This window comes from Chelonoidis abingdonii, chromosome 7 (assembly GCF_003597395.2).
Source record: "Chelonoidis abingdonii isolate Lonesome George chromosome 7, CheloAbing_2.0, whole genome shotgun sequence".
Taxonomy (NCBI): Eukaryota; Metazoa; Chordata; order Testudines; family Testudinidae; genus Chelonoidis; species Chelonoidis abingdonii.
This window is the reverse complement of record NC_133775.1, coordinates 105765131-105783201: the sequence shown is the minus strand read 5'-3', so window position 1 is coordinate 105783201 and position 18071 is coordinate 105765131. Positions and strand designations below refer to the sequence as shown.

The 18071-nt window shown below is 44.1% G+C and overlaps 1 protein-coding gene across 2 annotated transcripts in view; it reads left to right on the top strand.

The window, feature by feature from the left end:
- The window catches only part of GLRA1 (glycine receptor alpha 1), a 67802-nt gene that overhangs the window by 33101 nt on the left and 16630 nt on the right, over positions 1–18071 (top strand). For both annotated transcript variants that reach the window (XM_032772288.2, XM_075068297.1), the window contains exons 3-4: positions 2145–2212; positions 15021–15244. In XM_032772288.2, the coding sequence (XP_032628179.1) occupies positions 2145–2212; positions 15021–15244 (292 nt within the window). The remainder of the gene's footprint in view (positions 1–2144; positions 2213–15020; positions 15245–18071) is intronic.

The window sequence follows — 18071 nt, the reverse complement described above, 5'->3', positions numbered from 1 at the left end:
TAGGGGGCAGGGCTCAAAAGCCCTGGGGCTCACTTCCAGTTTGTCTTATGTTACTAAAAGTTCATGTTTCAGAGTTTTCTCTGGCCAACCAGTAGGAGGGTCAGGAAGGGATTTTTCCCCCTCAACGTATTATGGGGGGGTACAGAGTTGGATGATGCGTGCCAACAGGACCTGGATATGCCCACCACTTAGGGTTGCCAGCTGTCTAATCACACAAACCCAAATACCCTTTCCCCACCCTTTCTCTGAGGCCCCGCCCTGCTCACTCTATCCCCCCTCCCTTGCTTGCTCTCCCCTACCCTCACTCACTTTAACCAGGCTGGGGCAGGGCATTGGGTTGCGGGAGGGGGTGCAAGCTCTGGGATGGGGCTGAGGAGTTTAGAGTGTGGGAAGGGGCTGCAGGCTGAGCCTGGGGCGAGTTGAGGGGTGCAGGCTCTGGGAGGGAGTTTGGGTGTGGGAGAGGGCTCAGAGCCGGGGCAGGGGATTCTGATGTGGGAGAGGGTGAGGGATGCAGGCTCTGGAATGGAGTTTGGGTTTGGGATGGGGATCAGGGCTGGGGTAGGGGCTTGGGATGTGGGAGGGGGTTTGGGGTGCTGGCTCCGGGAGTGGGCTCAGGGCTGGGACAGGAGGTGTGGGCTCTGGGAAGGAGTTTGGGTGCAGGAGGGGGCTCCAGGCTGGGGTTGAGATGCATGAGGGGGTGAGGGTGTGGGCTTCCTCCGGGCAGTGCTTACCTCGAACAGCTCCTGGTCAGCGGTGCAGCAGGGATAAGTGGGCCCCCTGCCTGCTCTGGCCCTGTGCCACTTGTGGAAGTAGCCAGCACGTCTCTGCAGGGGGTAGGGGGACAGGGAGCTCTGCTCACTGCCCCTGCCTGCAAGAACTGCCCACCCAGTTCCCACTGGCTGTAGTTCCCGGCCAATGGGAACTGCAGGGGCGGTACTTGCAGGCAGGGGCAGTGTGCAGAGACTCCGTCTCCTACCCCCACAGGGACATGCCGGCTGCTTCTGCAAGCAGCACAGGGCTACAGCAGGCAGGGAGCCTGCCTTAGCCTCCCTGCGCTGCCGGACTTTAAGAGGGCTAAAATCTCCTGGTTTGGCTTCAGTAGCCTCCCAAGTTCTGTCCCAAGGCAGAACGGAAAAAGGTTTCCTGTCACACAAAGCTTTTAGAGCTTTGAAAAACATTTCCCATCCAGCCCTACTCACCATCTAGCCAACACACATCTGAGCTAAAGGAACCAAAATCCAGTTCATCCCCCTGAGCACACTCAAAGGTCAGGAATTTTCATGTGGTGGTGAAAGAAGAAGGTGCAAAAAAATGCAAGGCTTACGTGTATAGTTCAAACTCTGTTCTGACTCACGGTTTATATTTAATTTTATTTTCTATTTACCTGGGTCCAACCTGCAGGTTTTGGTAACTCCTAAATTCCAAACACATCATCATATGATCCAAGCTGATCAGTGCAATATTTGAGTCACATTTCCAGATGCCCCAGTTGTCGTTTGTAGCTCATACTACATAAAAATCCCCAAAGACCTTCTATCCAACCATATCATGAGATCCTATCAGTTCATCCTTCATCTCTAGTCCTCTCCACCTACTTTTCCCCAACCTCCCTCCTGCTTGCAAGTTAAAATACACTTCACAGCCTTCATGGAAGGTTAACAGATGCATGCTCTGGTGGACCAAACAGAAAATAATTCCGGAATTCAGGACCCCTCACAGGCCACCCCTGCCAACTGCTTCCACTCACGCATGTCCCTATATGGCAGTATGACTAGGTTCCATGAGACAGTCCCTGATAGTCTCATGCCATTTGGAGCTTTATTGTTTAAAACCAGCATATTGGATCTTTAGTCAGGCAAATTCCGACCAGCACAAGCAGAGTTTTCCCGAGTATTGACTGAATAAAATACGAAGAAGGACCACAGGATTTGGCCTTACAGAACAAGGAAGAGTGTGGAATATGACCTAGGGGGTATACGTATGACCAACTTAGATTTTCAAACAGCCGCAGGGCAGTGTAGATGTTATGGTGCCATATAGAAAGCTAAATTTCCATGCCAATAGGATTTAGCACTGCAGCGTGGAAGCATGTTTGCCAGTGATCATATGGTGGATTCCTGATCTGCTCTTAATTTTTTGCACAGGCCCTCCAGTAAATGTCAGCTGCAACATTTTCATCAACAGCTTTGGTTCTATTGCAGAAACGACTATGGTAAGTAAAATTAAGTATAGCTGTTCAACTTGTTCGGTCACATTCTACTTCCAGTGCATGTGGCAAGTTTCCAAACTGCTCTTATTCTGCTAAAGGAGACGGTTGCTCCTCTGTTCCTGGATTGTATTTGAAGGGTGATTAAATTAAAGGCTTTAATGTACAAGATTTTCATTGTTCAAAGACTAAAATCTTGTACGATCTGTATGCATCTGCACATAAACATAGGCATTTGAATAGGCAACAATAAGAGGCTGACGTTCTCAGAAGAGTATACAGAAGTAAGGAAACAAGAAAAATATTGTTCTTAGTACCACTTGCAAAAGGCTTGACCAAGCCACATAGTTCAGAGATGCACCCAAGATTTCTAAAAATTCAAGAGCTTTTAGATCTGGGATTTTGAATTAGCCCATTGTAGAGTTAAGGAGCAGCAGCTCAATCCAGATCCAATTTGAACCAAACCTCAAATTCCCCAGAATTGGAAAAGGTTTCTCATACGGCTTTTCTTTGGAGCCATTGTCTGCACACAAAAAAATTAAAATGCCTTTAATCAGAATCAACATTTGCAAGGTTTTGCAAGCTCAGACCATATTTGGGGGAAATTAACCAACATTGCTAATAGCTGTATCCAATTTGTAAGGAGCTAGAAGGAGACAATCATGAGGAAAGGAGATAATAGTCTTCAGATGGAGCAATTAAAGATCAGTTGCGACATAATCAGTGAACATCAAACCAAGGCTCTGGAGGTACAATGCCATCCTCTGTTTTAATTAAAGATAATTCAGAAATATGATGTTCAATTACTCTTTTTGTAAGTCTCTCTCTAAAGAAGGATGTTGACTGAAGTATGTAAAATTGTCCTGTGCATTTAGAACAGGATTTTATAGGTCTTACAGACAGCATTTTACACTGGGGTCACTTTCATTGCCTTCAGTGGAGTTACTCTAGATTTACACCAGAAATCAGAGGCGAATCGGGCGCTACTATGCTTCGTTACAGTACAGCAGAATTTGTAGCTCAGTATTCTTTCTAATGCAATGTACATTTAGTCCTATTACTAGACACAAGTTGGCACTGATTATAGTTGGTCTAAATTCTTAAGGAAATAAAATCCTTTGATGGAGGGCAGCACTTGTCAATAACATCTCAAATCCTAAAAGCACACATTATATTGTAGTGTGCCTAAACTCACCACATTTGTTTGCAGATTCATTTGCAGAATAAATTACAAATCCCTAGACATTTCTATTTGTCCATGAATTGGAGAATGGAACTATTACTAGCGTGTTATTTTATTGGATAACTTCATTGGGCATGATGTGGATAAGCAAATCATGATGTGGACCCTGTCTCCATAAAATTCAGTGAAGCCATCCCATTGAATGGCAGAAAAGATGGGGCAAGCCCCCAATAGCCCTCCCTGTGCAATGTACAGAAAGGCATCATACAGTACAGCCTGGTCTCATAACGTATCTGTTACATATTGCTCCCCAAGGCATTTCACAATCCACAAACAATCCCAAGGCACCCTGGTGAACTGGATATGCCATAAAAGGAGTCTGTCTTAAGCCTAGCCCAACAAAGAGAAACACAATGCATACTTCTTGAACACACTGTGGGGATCTGCTCTGTTCTGCAGAGTCCACCATTTGGGAATCCATTCCTCTGAAGAAAAAATCCCCACTACCACTTGGAAAGCGTAGGTTTGAGTGCCTCTGGGAACTCAAGGCAACAGATGCTGATTCTTCTCAAGCAGGCATCAAAAAGCAGAAGTGTAGCACTGGAGAGCAGCTGTTAGAACTCCCTATCACCCTGCTAATAAGCTGGGCCCCACCTCTCCAGCTGTTTTTTTAAATATAGCAAATTAGCTAGATTGCATGAATGGCATTGTCTCCAAACTCGGGCTGGGAGGATGAAGGTTCCATTTCACAGAGGATTTTTAGATTTCAAAATGCGGCTTATTCTGAATCAGTACAAAACCAGAAAATGTCACAGTTCTCCACACAGGAAAATGTCAATCAAAAACTTGCTTCTCGTCAGCCAGAATGTTTCATTTCAAACCAACCAAAATGTTTTGATTTCAGCTTTTGTATTTTGTGCAATATAATCCATTACAACGAAATAATCCTTTGAAATGGAAAGTAGCTCCAAAACGAAAAATCAAAATGTTTTGGTCTGAAAATGTTGAAACTGGACATTTTGATGCTATCTGAACATTCTCCCTTCCCGCCGTCCATAATTTTCTTCTGAAACTATATTCTGGCAAAATCGACCCGATTACGTGAAGCATTTCAGTGTTGACAGAACTGTGTATTCCAACAGCATATTCTGTCAAAATTTCTTCAGCCAGCTTTACTCAAAACAACTATAGAGACCTGCTTGTGACTGGGTAAGCCCTGGTTTACACTAGGGGGAGGGATCGATCTAAGTTACGCAACTTCAGCTACATGAATAAGGTAGCTGAAGTCAACGTGCTTAGATCTACTTACTCACTGGTGAGTCGACAGCTGACACTCCCACGTTGACTCCGTCTGTGCCTCTTGCTCTGGTGGAGTACCAGAGTCAACGGGAAAGCGCTCAGCAGGTGATTTATTGCATCTAGACTAGATGCGATAAATCGACTCCCGCTGGATCAATCACTGCCCGTCAATCCAGCGGGTAATGAAGACCAGTGGTTCTCAAACTAGAGCCGCCGCTTGTTCAGGGAAAGTCCCTGGTGGGCCAGGCTGGTTTGTTTACCTGCCGCACCCACTAGTTCAGCCGATTGCAGCTCCAAATGGCTGCAGTTTGCCGCTCCAGGTCAATGGTGGTGGCGGGAAGTGGCGGCCAGTACATCTCTTGGCCCAAGCCACTTCCTGCAGCTTCCATTGGCCTGGAGGAGTGAACTGCGGCCACTGGGAGCTGCAATCAGCCAAACCTGCGGACGCGACAGGTAAACAAATGGTCCTAGCCTGCCAGGGGCTTTCCCTGAACAAGCAATGGCCCTGGTTTGAGAATCACAGACATAGACAAGCTCTAAGTCAAAGGTGGCTGCCACATGAATGGGGGAGGGGTTTTGCCACACCTGCAGCTCAAGTCACAGCACCCTTCTCAAGTAACAGTGTAACTGAGATGAGGAGAGCATGTATCTTTGTCACCAGTTCAGAGGCTGGTCCACATGGAAGCTGGAGGCTGCTACCACTAGAGCTGGTGGGGGAAAAAATTTCCAGGAAAAAAATTGCAAAAGAAAATCACTTTAATTGCATTCAAAATTTTTCATTTTTTTCCCAATAGAAACGGAGAATTAAAAACAAAAATTTTGGAAAGAAAACAAAAATCGTTCCCCCCTTTTTTGTCATTTCTTTTTACTCCTTTTTTTCACATTAGAAAAGTGTGGAGTTGGGCAAAGGTGTTGGGGGGGAGGGGATTTCAAAAGTGAGAGGAAGTATCAACTATTATCTTTAAAAAAAAAAAACACACTTTTCCAATGGGAAAAATTAAATGAGAAAATAATTCCCTCCATCCACTGAGTTGAAACAAAATATTTTTTTAAAAATTCAACATTTTTTATTTTTAAATGTTTTTTCCAAAACCAAAAAATTTGTAAACTTTTTTCGTGAAAAAGATTTCGATTTTTGACTTAACTCCATTTTTCAAAGAAAACAAGTCAACCAGCCTTGACTCCGGCCTCCAGCTAAGGGACTTAATTCTTTTGTTGGAGTAGTGCAGGCTCAAGCTTTTAGCCCTGATGGTCACAGGTTCAAATCCCACTGTTGACCCAAATAGGCCTGGTTATGGTAGCATTGTAGAATCACTGGCCAAACAAAACAAGAAAGCTCAATGTTCAAGAGATGCTACAGCTTAAGTCTCCTGGATGGCTGGATCACTCTAGCACGCTGTAAGAAGTAACCACATCGCTGGTACCCAGGGAAGCTTAACCGCATAGATCTATCAATTCATTTAATTAGAGAGATCTTTAAAATACATTTTGGGACTTTTAGTTCACACATAAGCCATTACTGTTGACATTTAAAAACTCTAGAGACAAGCTCCATAGCCCACAAATCAGTGGGGATCATTACTGTCAACATGCATACCGCTAATGAGATCACCAGTTCACAGCTGAGGAGACGATAGCAGAGTGAGAAGAAACAGAGAAGTATGGAAAAGGGCAACAAGGAAGAGAAAATACAGGAGCAGGGTTTAGCTACATGGAGAAGTTGTGAAACTCCAGTTTCCATTGATTAGAAAAGCGAATGGCAAGAAGGAAGGTAATAAAGATGCAGCACATTTGAAGAGCAATCAGCCTTCCATGAACTCTCTAATGGGAGCTCAAAGGGCAAGAAGTGCAGAGGTGAAATGTTCAGGGAGGTTAGGAGAACACAGGGAGGGAAATTAATGTATGGAATGGACTCCCAAAGACAGAGCCAGATTCAGGGCATGATCCTTCAAGGTCAGTAGTACATGAGGGTCCTCAGCACCTTGCAGAACGAGAACCCAATGAAATATAGACAAAGACACAGGAACCGTAAGTATGCTCAATGCCCTGTGATTGATGGGACACTGTTATAGTGTGAGAGGTTGGGTCCTCTTGCAGCTTGAGGTTTGTATCACTGCTCCATCAGCCCTGCTCTTAATCTAGCCCAAGGATAAGAGAAGCAGCAATTGGGAACATATTCAGCATAGAATTAAACAATCACTTTGAGGAGAAAAACATTAAAGGATACAGTCGGATGGGTCTAGATGGCCTCCTTCTGTCCAGAAACATTGCAATAGAATTCTGCATTTAACAAGCTAGGAGATGCTGAATGTTGCGGTATTTGCAGACTGAGGAATCTAAACAGAACAGCAAATATCTCATTCAGAACGGAAATAGCAACCAAACTCTTGATGAATTGAGTGTCTCAGCTGAGTGGGCTGAGTTTAGTAATGAGTTATAAATGAGAGTTTAAGGGAAAGATCATGCTCTGACATTTGGGATTCTGATTCTCCACAGCGCCCTTTGCATATATATATTTTTCAGCTGTTTAACGGAATTGCACACAGGATTCATCCCATTTGAAAAGGGCAAATTTAACGTAACCTTATAGCCAACTGCAGCAAAACTATATCCACTAAGCAAGTTTCTAATAAGGGCACAAGAACCTGGAGGGTGCAACCATCCAGCTGTAATATAGTTGTTTGGATAGTTCTTGCACAGATGACTCCAATCGGACAATGAATCATTTCTGTAAATGGGTTTAAACAAGAAACCACAACTTCACCAGCCTCAATCCAGCATACACTGTTGATGAAACTATTGACCCAGTGGCCACATTCTGACCTCAGATCTATAGCCTCTGAGGTCAACAAGAGATAGGAGTATCTGCAGACAGAACTGGGCTCAGTTGCACAAGTAACAAGCAGTGAAGAGCGTTTTGTGACATTTCTCTCTTTTTTTTTCAATTTCAATTTCATACATACAACATTTTTATTTTTCAAAACATGTCCAGAACTGGAACTTTTTACTCAAAATGTGCAGCTATTCAAAAATTCCACAACATTAATCCCTCCCAAACCAAGATTTCTAATTTTGAAATTCAAAATATCAAAATTGCTGAGGAGATCATTTCTAACCAACGAGGGAGGGGAATGGTGAACTCTCAGAAGGTATTTTTCAGTAAATCAGTTTATCTGTATGAAAATCACAAACAAATGCAAAAACCACCAATACAGAGGGCTCCCCAGTTTTGCTGTGAATATTTTGCACAGCGAGTGTAATTGTTTGGAGTTACCAGCTCAGTGAATTACAAGTGCAGAGAGATCTTTCAAATATGCCTCTGCATTTTAGACCAGGAGTTTGGGTTAATTTTTCATATTGGTAATCTCTCTTCAGCTCTGTATTTACAGTTTCTTTATAGTAAGCTATACTGATTTGCACCTCTGATTTTACTACAAAAAATTATTTTCTAATGTAAAAGCTGAGGTTAGGAAGAGCCTCTTTTGAGTGAGATGCTTTATGGTATACATCCTGCCCCTAGCTCACAGCCTGAGTAACCAGGGGAGGAATCCTTCCAGGACACTCCTGGGGCTCCCCCCACACACACTTTCCATTGGGAATAGTCTGTGCATCTACCTAGTTCTGAAGCCACAAGGTCCAACACTCCCTCCACCCCTGCATTGCCACTGAATGAAATTGGTCGGAGTTACACTTTGTAACGTGCAGCTCTCATGCCTTTCGTGTGCTCCAGACATTCTTCCCGTCCTCTCCATCCTTTTTCCTCTCGTACTGTTCCACTGCAGGCACAGGTTTGATCATGCCCACAGGAAACAGGGATTGGGCTTGCCACTCTGTGAGTGCCCATGAGGCTGTGTCAGGCTGCCCTTCTCTTATGTATATCAAAAAAAAAACAAAACACTGCTGTATTCTACAGCCATAGATGAAACCACAAGAGCTTATGCTAGGAGTGCTGGGGGGGTTACTTGTTTATTATATGGAGATATACTATCTCATAGAGCTAGAAAAGTCATGGAGTCCAGTCCCCTGCCTTCACAGCAGGACCAAGTACTGTCCCTGACAGATTTTTGGCCCCAGAACCCTAAGTGGCCCCCTTAAGGAGTGAACTCACAACCCTGGGTTTAAGCAGGCCAATGCTCAAACCACTGAGCTATCCCTGCCCCCCAATAGAGAGCAATGCAGTGGTGGTGGATTTGGGGAATATTTTTAATTGGGGAGGGTCACATTTTTTTTGAAATGCACAGGAAAAGGATCCAGGCTCAATGGTCTGGAACCTGGTGAGTTTAGATTCATTATAATTTGGCAGCAAAGAGAGCGTTAATGTAAGTCCTGAGCTGCTTCAGTGCAAAATGCCATTCCAATTATCGAGAGACAAGGTGGGTGAGGTGAAATCTTTTACTGGACTGGCTTCTGTTGGTGAGAGAGACATGCTTTCGAAAAAGTTCTACAGGTGTGGGAGGAGCGCTATGTAAGCTCAAAAGCCTGTCTCTCTAATAGGTTGGGACCGACAAAGCTATAACAATGCTGCATTCCAAGTATAGGCAGCCTTGTCTCGTAGAATGAAGCAGATTTGTGGGTTTCTTTAGATTACTTCACTCTAATAGGCCCCATTGTACTTGAAGTCAGATAAATGTGTCACCACTGGACTCCCTTTTATGAAATCCAAATAATACCAGCCAGCCTGGTGTTTCATTTTTCCTTCTGCTTCTGTCGATGCAATGCAAGATTCTCGCTTGTCTTTGCACCTTTTGGGAGAACGGGGGTTGAACAAACTGCTGCTGCTCCCTGTGGAATGTCCATCACTGGAGGTTTTTAGGAACAGATTAGACAAACCCCTGTCGGGAATGGTCTAGTTATTATTTAGTCTTGGAGAACCTACTGAGGTCTCTTCCAATCCTACACTTCTGTGATTCTACTTGATGTAACTAGTGGCAGTAAATAATACTGACACAGCACAGATATTTAAAGAAAGAGACCAAAGGTATATAGTTACCGTGTTACATACACATTGTTTAGGATGGGGTTACTTCCTGATGCTTGGAGTGATGCATCCAGCTGATTGTGCATATAGCAGATGGGGTCATTCATCTGAAGATCCCCACATTATTTGCAAATATTAAACCTCAGATCAGCCCTGGGAGGAAGGTACTATTTAGTCATGCTACAAATGGAGAAGTACATACAGAGATTTGTCCATACTCACACAGCAAACTAGCGGCAGATCTGGCTAGAGAGCAGAACTGGTGAGGGGAAAAAAAAAAAAAACAACAAAATGTTTCCACTGAAAAATGCTGTTTCGTCAAAACCAAAGTGGTTTGTGGCTGGCGATGGACCAGCTTCCATATGAAATTTTCATCTAAAAGCTTTCTGAGTTAGAGACACAATAGAGTGCTCACCTGGGATGTAGGAGACAGCTGTGCTGGATTCAGAGCTGGGACTTGAACCCAGGAATCCTTGATGAGTGCACTCACAACCAGGCAATAAGGCACTCTCCCTCCCCCTTTAAGAGTTGTTCTACTATATATAAATATCCATTGGGCCAGAGAGAGACTGACTACAGCCTGGTACTTAGGGCACTCATCTTGCAGAGCAGGAACCTGACCATTACAGGTGAAGGCCCAAATCCCTGGGCTATTAGCTATTCTGAGATGTGGCTCTGTCTCTCTCTCTGTCTCTCATCCAGCCTTGGGATAGAAAGTCCTGAACATCCATGCTCATAATCTAAGCTCTGGAAAACAGTCCTTTCATTTAGAGTAAGGAGGTGGGTGTGAGACACTATAACCAGGTGCACTCTTGTGCTCAGCATCTTTATCTGGTTACTATTCCTTTCTAGTATCCATAATTTTATAAGCCCTGTTGAGCATTCCTTAGCCACTGGCCTTCATCACTTTCTTGGACTGAATCTTGCAGCCTATAATGAATGTGCAGAATTAAAAATAAACCCTCCCCGGTCACACTACCTAGTAAGAGAGAAGTGGGTAAGGCACTGCCCTTGGGGAGTGCTGTAACCCCTGCCTAGTGGTGCCAGGATCCCATTCCCTTTTGGGGATATAAGAATGGTCCAAAATAAAAAGCCTTCCCCCTAGTTCCTCTACAGTCCAAGCAGGACAGCAACACATCTCCCTGAGTTGCATCCAGCCTTCTTCCATGCTGGCCACGCCTTTCCTCTCCCTCCACGGATATATGTCAGGAGCACGAAACAGTTTAATGAGCCCCAGCTGAGCCTTCTCCTCAGTCATGGAACCCTTTCCTGTCTAGTCCCAAACTCCAGCAGGAACCCAGAAATGACAATAGAGCCAGTCACACTGCACAGGTTTCATTGAGGGTAGAATCCAGACCATGGTATTTAAATAAGGCTATTTGAAGCTGCAGACCCCACAGTCATTGCCTGGAAGCTTTAGCCAACTCCCTTGCAAGAAGCTGACTGGTTGCTGTTGGTTATTTCCCACCCTAGATGCGTCCATTCCAGCCAGAGTCAAACCTCCCATTCCTGAGCAAACTCAGAGAAAATCTAGCCAAAGGCCCACTACAAATGTATCTAATTTAAGCCAGTACCTAGACTCAACATAATCTGGATTCAGGCCAGGACATGGAAAGGCAACAGCTTTAGTGGCACTGATAGATGATCTCCTGCTGTCAATAGACAGAGGGGCAGACATCCATTCTCATCCTCCTGGACCTCTCTGCAGCATTCAGTACTGCTGAGATACTGCTCTCTCATATGACAGAGGTGGCCCGGACCCACAGCGGGGAGCTGAAATGGTCTGAGTCTTTCCTGGATGGGTGCAGCCAATGAGAACTGATGGGAAACAAATGTCAGTCGTGTCACTTAATTCCCTACGAGAAGGACAGTGATAAGTGTGGTATAAGAACCTATATAGAATAGAACTAGGGCATCATGGAATTTTTTTGTTCTCGGGTGAGGCTTCTCCATCACACTGCCAAGTCCTGTCATACTCAGACTATGTTCCAGAAAAGGACATTCATTTTCATTTGGCTCGTGGTCAAGTTTGCCTACAAAACCATCCCACCTGCCATCCTTCTACTTCCAGCTTCCTCCCACCCTGTAGCATCCATTAGACAGTTAGTCTGAAGCCGTTCTTGGCTCGATTTCCATTCTTCCTGGCGACTTTTGGAGCTGCAGCTATAAATTTAGCCCAGTAGCATGAACTCTGAGTAACACAAGCCCTTGTTGGGGGGTTTGGTTCATTTTCCACAAGGCTGAGCACACTCTGGGCAGCTGCTGCTGAAGTTCCTTCCAAACATGGATTTCACTCATGTTGTACATGAAATAGATGCCACGATGGAGCTGACCTGCTAGCATTCCGCTGGTTTGCAGCTGAATAAGCAAAACAGCCTTTTGCTTTCTGCCTATTAGACTAATTACACTGATTTTCCCTGAGTGCAACCACCACTGAGCTTTACAAACAGAAAGGGGGGAAATCAATGTATGCAACTAGTTCAGATTGCTACTGAGTGCAATGAATTCAGGGCTATTTTCTATCCGTTCTCCTTTTCTTCTCTTTCCTTCTTTCAGATTTATATGATTGTTAGTTCTGCACAAGGCTGCTCATTACTAGCTGGACACAGCTATTTGCCGTTTTTCTAGAGACACATTATCTTGGGGAGAAGGAGATGGATAATGAAGTGAGAAAGACCCACCAGAACTTGTAAAGGTGACATCTTGGCTCTCCCCAGAAGGAGAAAGAATCAGATTTTATTCATGTTCAGAAATCTATTCCCTTTAACTTAATCAAGAATTGGCCTATGTGCTGTTGGCAAAATTAAGAGGTCATTAGTAGTTTCCATGCACAAAGGATGTATATGGGGCAGAGTCTTAAAACTGATTTCTAGAAGAGCTTTGGTCATTGACTGCCCTAATCAAAACTATAGACACACCCACTGTGTCATCTTCTAATCTTGCCCCAGGGTAATCAGACTATAAATCATGTTTACACAATAATAGCAGCTGATCCCTCATGCTGAGTCGGCTCATTTGGTAGCATTCTTATCCCTGGGACAAGAGATTATATCGGTTCAGATTTCTGATCAGAACTCCGTCTTAGGCACAACACTGCAAATTGAGCTGTTGCATTGTCTTTAAGGGAGGATCTTGCGTTCTACAGGTGGGCTTTAAAGAACAGATGGCAGACTCATGAAATAACCCCACAGTCCTGGCAAACACTGCCTCACAGAAAAAAATACAAACAAATTGGTTCAAATGTTCCAGTTGAGCATTAGACACTGATGAGCCCATAATGGTTGGTGTGCACATAATTCATTGCCAGTATCTGACTCCCCTCCCAGCTTTGCAAAATGCTTCAGGCTACTTCAGGTAAGAAAGGCATTAAATAAAACCCCTGATACTAACAATTAGTTTGGCCAAGGGCAGTGAAATTGGTTTTTGACATGCCACTCCTCAGGCACTGTCTGCCAAGGTACTTGGAGCTTTTATCGCCTACCATTCTCTCTCTCTCATATTTCAGTCTGTCTGCTTCCTTTCTCATGCAAAAGGCAGGGAACGGGACAGATGGCCTTGGGAAGCCATTGGGTCAGACACAGAGAAAAAATGTTGCCCCATTATTGTCCAAGAGAACTGGTCATGAATGTGAGCTAGAGATCAATAACCAGTTTGGTCTGGAGAACCCAGGAGAGCTGTAAGACATGAGTTTATGGGACAAATGATATTGCTAAAGGGACACAGTGCAACGAAATCACATAGCCTATAAAATCGATACCATTCATTATGAGTGATGGTTGAAGAGGAGAACCAAATGTACTAGTTTAGGAGCTAGAGAGGGGTCTCAAATGACATCACCCCATGCTGCCCCTCCACCCACCTCACAGGAGAAAGTCTGAGAGCAAAAGGCTTGGAGGGAAATTGATGCCAGATTTTTAACATTTATGAACATGTAATATGGATCATTCTCCTTAGGGCTCGCTCTCACTAACATCATGGTTGGGCTTTTTTCTCTTTTAAATGTCCTTCTGGAGATGGAATTTGTGGCCTCTGTCATCCGATTGCAAATTGCCGCCACAGCTGCAGACAGCCCTGTGTCACCACCACCATCCTAGTCAGAGAGAGTGGCAGGTTTTTGCCCTGCGTGGCCCAAATCCTGGAGCCCTGGGTGTTGAGACCTATGTGCCCTCCACAATTAAAGCACTTCAGCAATGAGAGGAAGGATGGTCTTATGGCTAAGGAATTAGACTGGACTTCAGAAGATGAGTGTTCAATTCCTAGCTCTGTCACACAGATTTCCTGTGGGATGTTGGGCATGTCACTCTTCCTCAATGCTATTTCCTTTGTCCATTTTGCTTATTTTGATTGAACATCTCTGCCCTGAAAAGTTGTCTCTTACCACATGTTTGTACAGTGGGGTTCCGATCATGATTAGTGCAGCCTCAACACAAGTAACGTTGATTCACAATAAAATGGATAATATCTACAAAGAACCTATGTAAAAGTGAGACTATAGATAGATCCCATCCCAACAGACATTGCAGGGGTGGACACCTTGTGTTCTTAAGTGATCTTTTCCTCTATTCACAATCAATGCTAAGGATGGTAATAAACTCTGGACAAAGGAAGAGTTGTCATGGAGCAGAAGCGTTGAGGACGATGAAGTAAAAAGGGGAGAAATGTGGGGTCCTGGTGGATTCCCTCTCAGCAAGAAGATAGCATGCCTACAAATAACAAGAGGGTGGAATACTGAATACAATTGCTTTCTCTGCCCTCCCCTTAATCCTCCACATGATGCATCTTGCAAATATAATTCCAGCCCTCGACACACTCAGTAAATGAACAATATTTTAGTAGCCCTGAAGACTTAGTGAGAGTGTAGGTTCAGTCGCAGACCCTGGAATGGAATTTTTCTCTTCAAGCTAAATGCACAATAGCAGTGGTTTTCAGTCTGGGGTCCACAGACTATGTCTAAGATTTCCAAAGGGATCCACACCTCGATTTGAAATTTTGTAGGGGTCCGCAAATGAAAGAGAGCTTGAAAACCACTGCCCTATAGCACTGGTGAGGCTGTAGCCTCACATGCTATGGATTCAGGGATCACTGCAGCAGAGCAGGTGTCATGGACAGCAACTGTTTGCCCATCATTGTGTCTTTTGTCTACAGAGCTAAAAATACAAGAAAAAATGCCAGTAGGGAACGTCAGAGTAAGAGTGAGATCCTAACCACACCAAAGACATTGTTTGTTTGCTTGTTTCAACCCAGCTGCCTTCGGTGTCCCTTTCTTCTGCACTTAGCAGTTTCTGGCCACTGCTAGTATTTTTTGGGCACCATTAACTTTGTGCCCGCCACTAACTCTTGTGCCCTCACTGCAGGACTACAGGGTGAACATCTTCTTGCGGCAGCAGTGGAACGACCCGCGGCTGGCATACAACGAGTACCCTGATGACTCCCTGGATTTGGACCCCTCCATGTTGGATTCCATCTGGAAGCCTGACTTGTTCTTTGCCAACGAGAAGGGGGCTCATTTCCATGAGATCACCACAGACAACAAACTTTTGCGCATTTCCAGAAATGGCAATGTCCTCTACAGTATCAGGTGAGATGGATAAAGAAAATGGTTGGGGGTGGGAGCACGGTGGGACTAAGCATGCTTGAGGCTGAGTCAAGAAGCTGTTAAATAAACAGAGCGTTAGGGGCTGGTCTTTAAACCACTGAACTCCCTGGGTTCAAATCCTAGCAGACTGACTTGATTCCATCCTCACAATTCTGAGGTAAAATCCAAGATGACAGCCCTGCACTGGCAAGAAGGCAGCAGCAAACACTGGTGTTTCACTCTTTAGCTCAGGTCTTGTAAACAAGTTTCAATTTAAAATCACATGACACTAACAAAATGGCTAGGATGGGCCTTCTACTGGAGAACATAAGAACTTTTCAACTGTGTGTCATAGGCCTTCCATCCTTAACAGAAAAAGGAGATTCTCCATTAGGCCAAGAGATGTGCTTTTTGAAGTAGGTGGATGGTTCAATTCTCAGTGCTGCTGCAAGCCAAGTGGCCATGGTCTGCAGTAGTGATGTTCCTAAATGGCCACAGATTTGTTACAATATTTTGCTACAAACCAAAATGGTTTTGAATATCAAAGAAACCTCAGAAACCCCAGCTATCCGGGTCTGAAGGATTGGAAAGAGGAAATTAAGAGTCCACACTGAAGTAATTGCCAAGGGTTTGTATAGACACTGAGAATAAAACTGTTCTCTTCTTCATTCCCTGCTCCTACATACACTAACATCTCCCTTGGTGGTCAGAGTTCTGCCTTTTTCAATGAAATGCTGTTCACTAACCTTCCAGAAGTCACAGCCATTTCATATGTATGTGTGCATATGAATTGTGTCTACATGCAAGAGGAGGTGCCCTAATATACTCAAGCCTAGTCCAATTTTATCTACACTCCTAGATATACACACACTAGTATATGTTACATACACATACATCTAAATTAGGGTGAGCAGATGTCCCGATTTTATAGGAACAATCTCAATTTTTGGGTCTTCTTCTTACCCTCCATCCCCATCCTGATTTTTCACACTTGCTGTCTGGTCACTCTAATCTAAATGCTTATATACCCGTACCACGTGACATGAAACAAACTTAAAGGGGGTATTGCCAAGATTGTTCAATCATGACATTACGCTAACATGAAGTTTGTCTCGTTACATGGATTCTATCTTAAGGACTGCACTATCCATAGCTGGGTTGTTTGTTTTTTTTAGTAGTTCCATCCTTTCTACAGCTCCAACTGCAATCAGCCCAGTTTTCAAAAAGCACCTACCTAACCTGAGCGCACAAATCCTGCATTTACATGTGCACATAGACTTGTAGGTGCACAGCTTCCCAGTTTGCACATCTGACACTTTGCATGAGCATGTGTCATTTAGGTGTCCATATCTGAAGAGCAGGTCTTGCATATTTAAAGAATGTTCCAGTGACCCATGAACAAGTCAGTACATGAACTGCCTGCTCTGGCACAGGAAAACTGCACACATATGCTTGCTGAAGCAGTATTCATCTTAAAACTAACAAATAAATGAAATTCTTAAGGTAAATGTAACCGAATAGGGCAAACTATCAGAACACATTAGCTTCAAGGCGTAGCCATATTAATACGGTCCCTTTAAAAAAAAGCATATGAATAAAATTCTCTTTTCTTTAGATTTATGTAGTTAGATACCTACCCAAAAGCTCTAGGCACCCTGACAATTAAAATTACCACATAATAATACTCATTGCAGCAATAAAGAGAAAGACGTTCAGGCAGGAAGAACTGATAATAATGCTAAGTGATTCTGTTTTAAATATACCCAGTGCCTACCGAGATATGACACACAGACAATTTGGAAGCTCTGACACAGGCGCTGTGTTTGAAATGGACGGGGAATGTACAGCATGTGCAGGACAGTCTCAGTGGCAGGCAAAGAAAGCACTTCTGTTTGTTATGGCATGGTCCCTCCATAATCACAGATGGCTCAGTCCCCTGGCTCTACACTGAAAGTGCTGTAGCTGGGATTAGTGCTTCCTGAAACAAGGTTTCAGGAACTCCTCCATTTGGGGTGGAGAAGAAAATCACATCAACACAAAGGAAGTGGCTGAAACCCACTCACTTGCTCAATACACAAACTGAAGCAAGCAGAGGATTGGAGGGGCTTCTGCTATGTGATCTCGACATATTATTAGGGCTGTACTAATAGGGATGGGGATGAAATGGGATGGGAAAGCCAGGTAAAGGGGGTTCCTAGATAATCCCTTTCATCCCCAATTCAAGCACTTCACTTATCCTAGATTTTAATTAAATAAGAACCAGATCCTGCAGCCTTCAAATATATGCTGTTCCCCCGGAGGTCAATGGGAGTTTTACATGAACAAGACCTACAATAACTCAGCCTTCAATTCCTTGTCTCCACTAGGGGTTTACTGCCTTTGCGGCTGACCACTGATTGCTGAACTAAGGCAAACTCCTGATGTAGATAAACCCTTGGCTAAATGGGCCCATTTTCCTCTGCCATTGCATTGAAACTAAGTGGAGTTGCAAATTTGCATGGCTTGCATGCCCAGAACCATCAATCTACACAGATTTTGCTCCAAACCTAGTCCAGGTAATCAACCAAACGTTGGGCACCACAGCAAGAAACCCAGTGCGAGTTAAGAGTTTATACTGAAACACCCCCAAACTCACATTGCTGTGGGGATCACCTGGTTTCCTAACCTCAACGGGTAGTGATCAATGGCTCCATGTCTAGTTGGCAGCCGGGTTCAAGCAGAGTGCCCCAAGGGTCGGTCCTGGGGCCAGTTTTGTTCAATATCTTCATTAATGATCTGGAGGATGGCATGAACTGCACTCTCAGCAAGTTTGCAGATGACACTAAGCTGG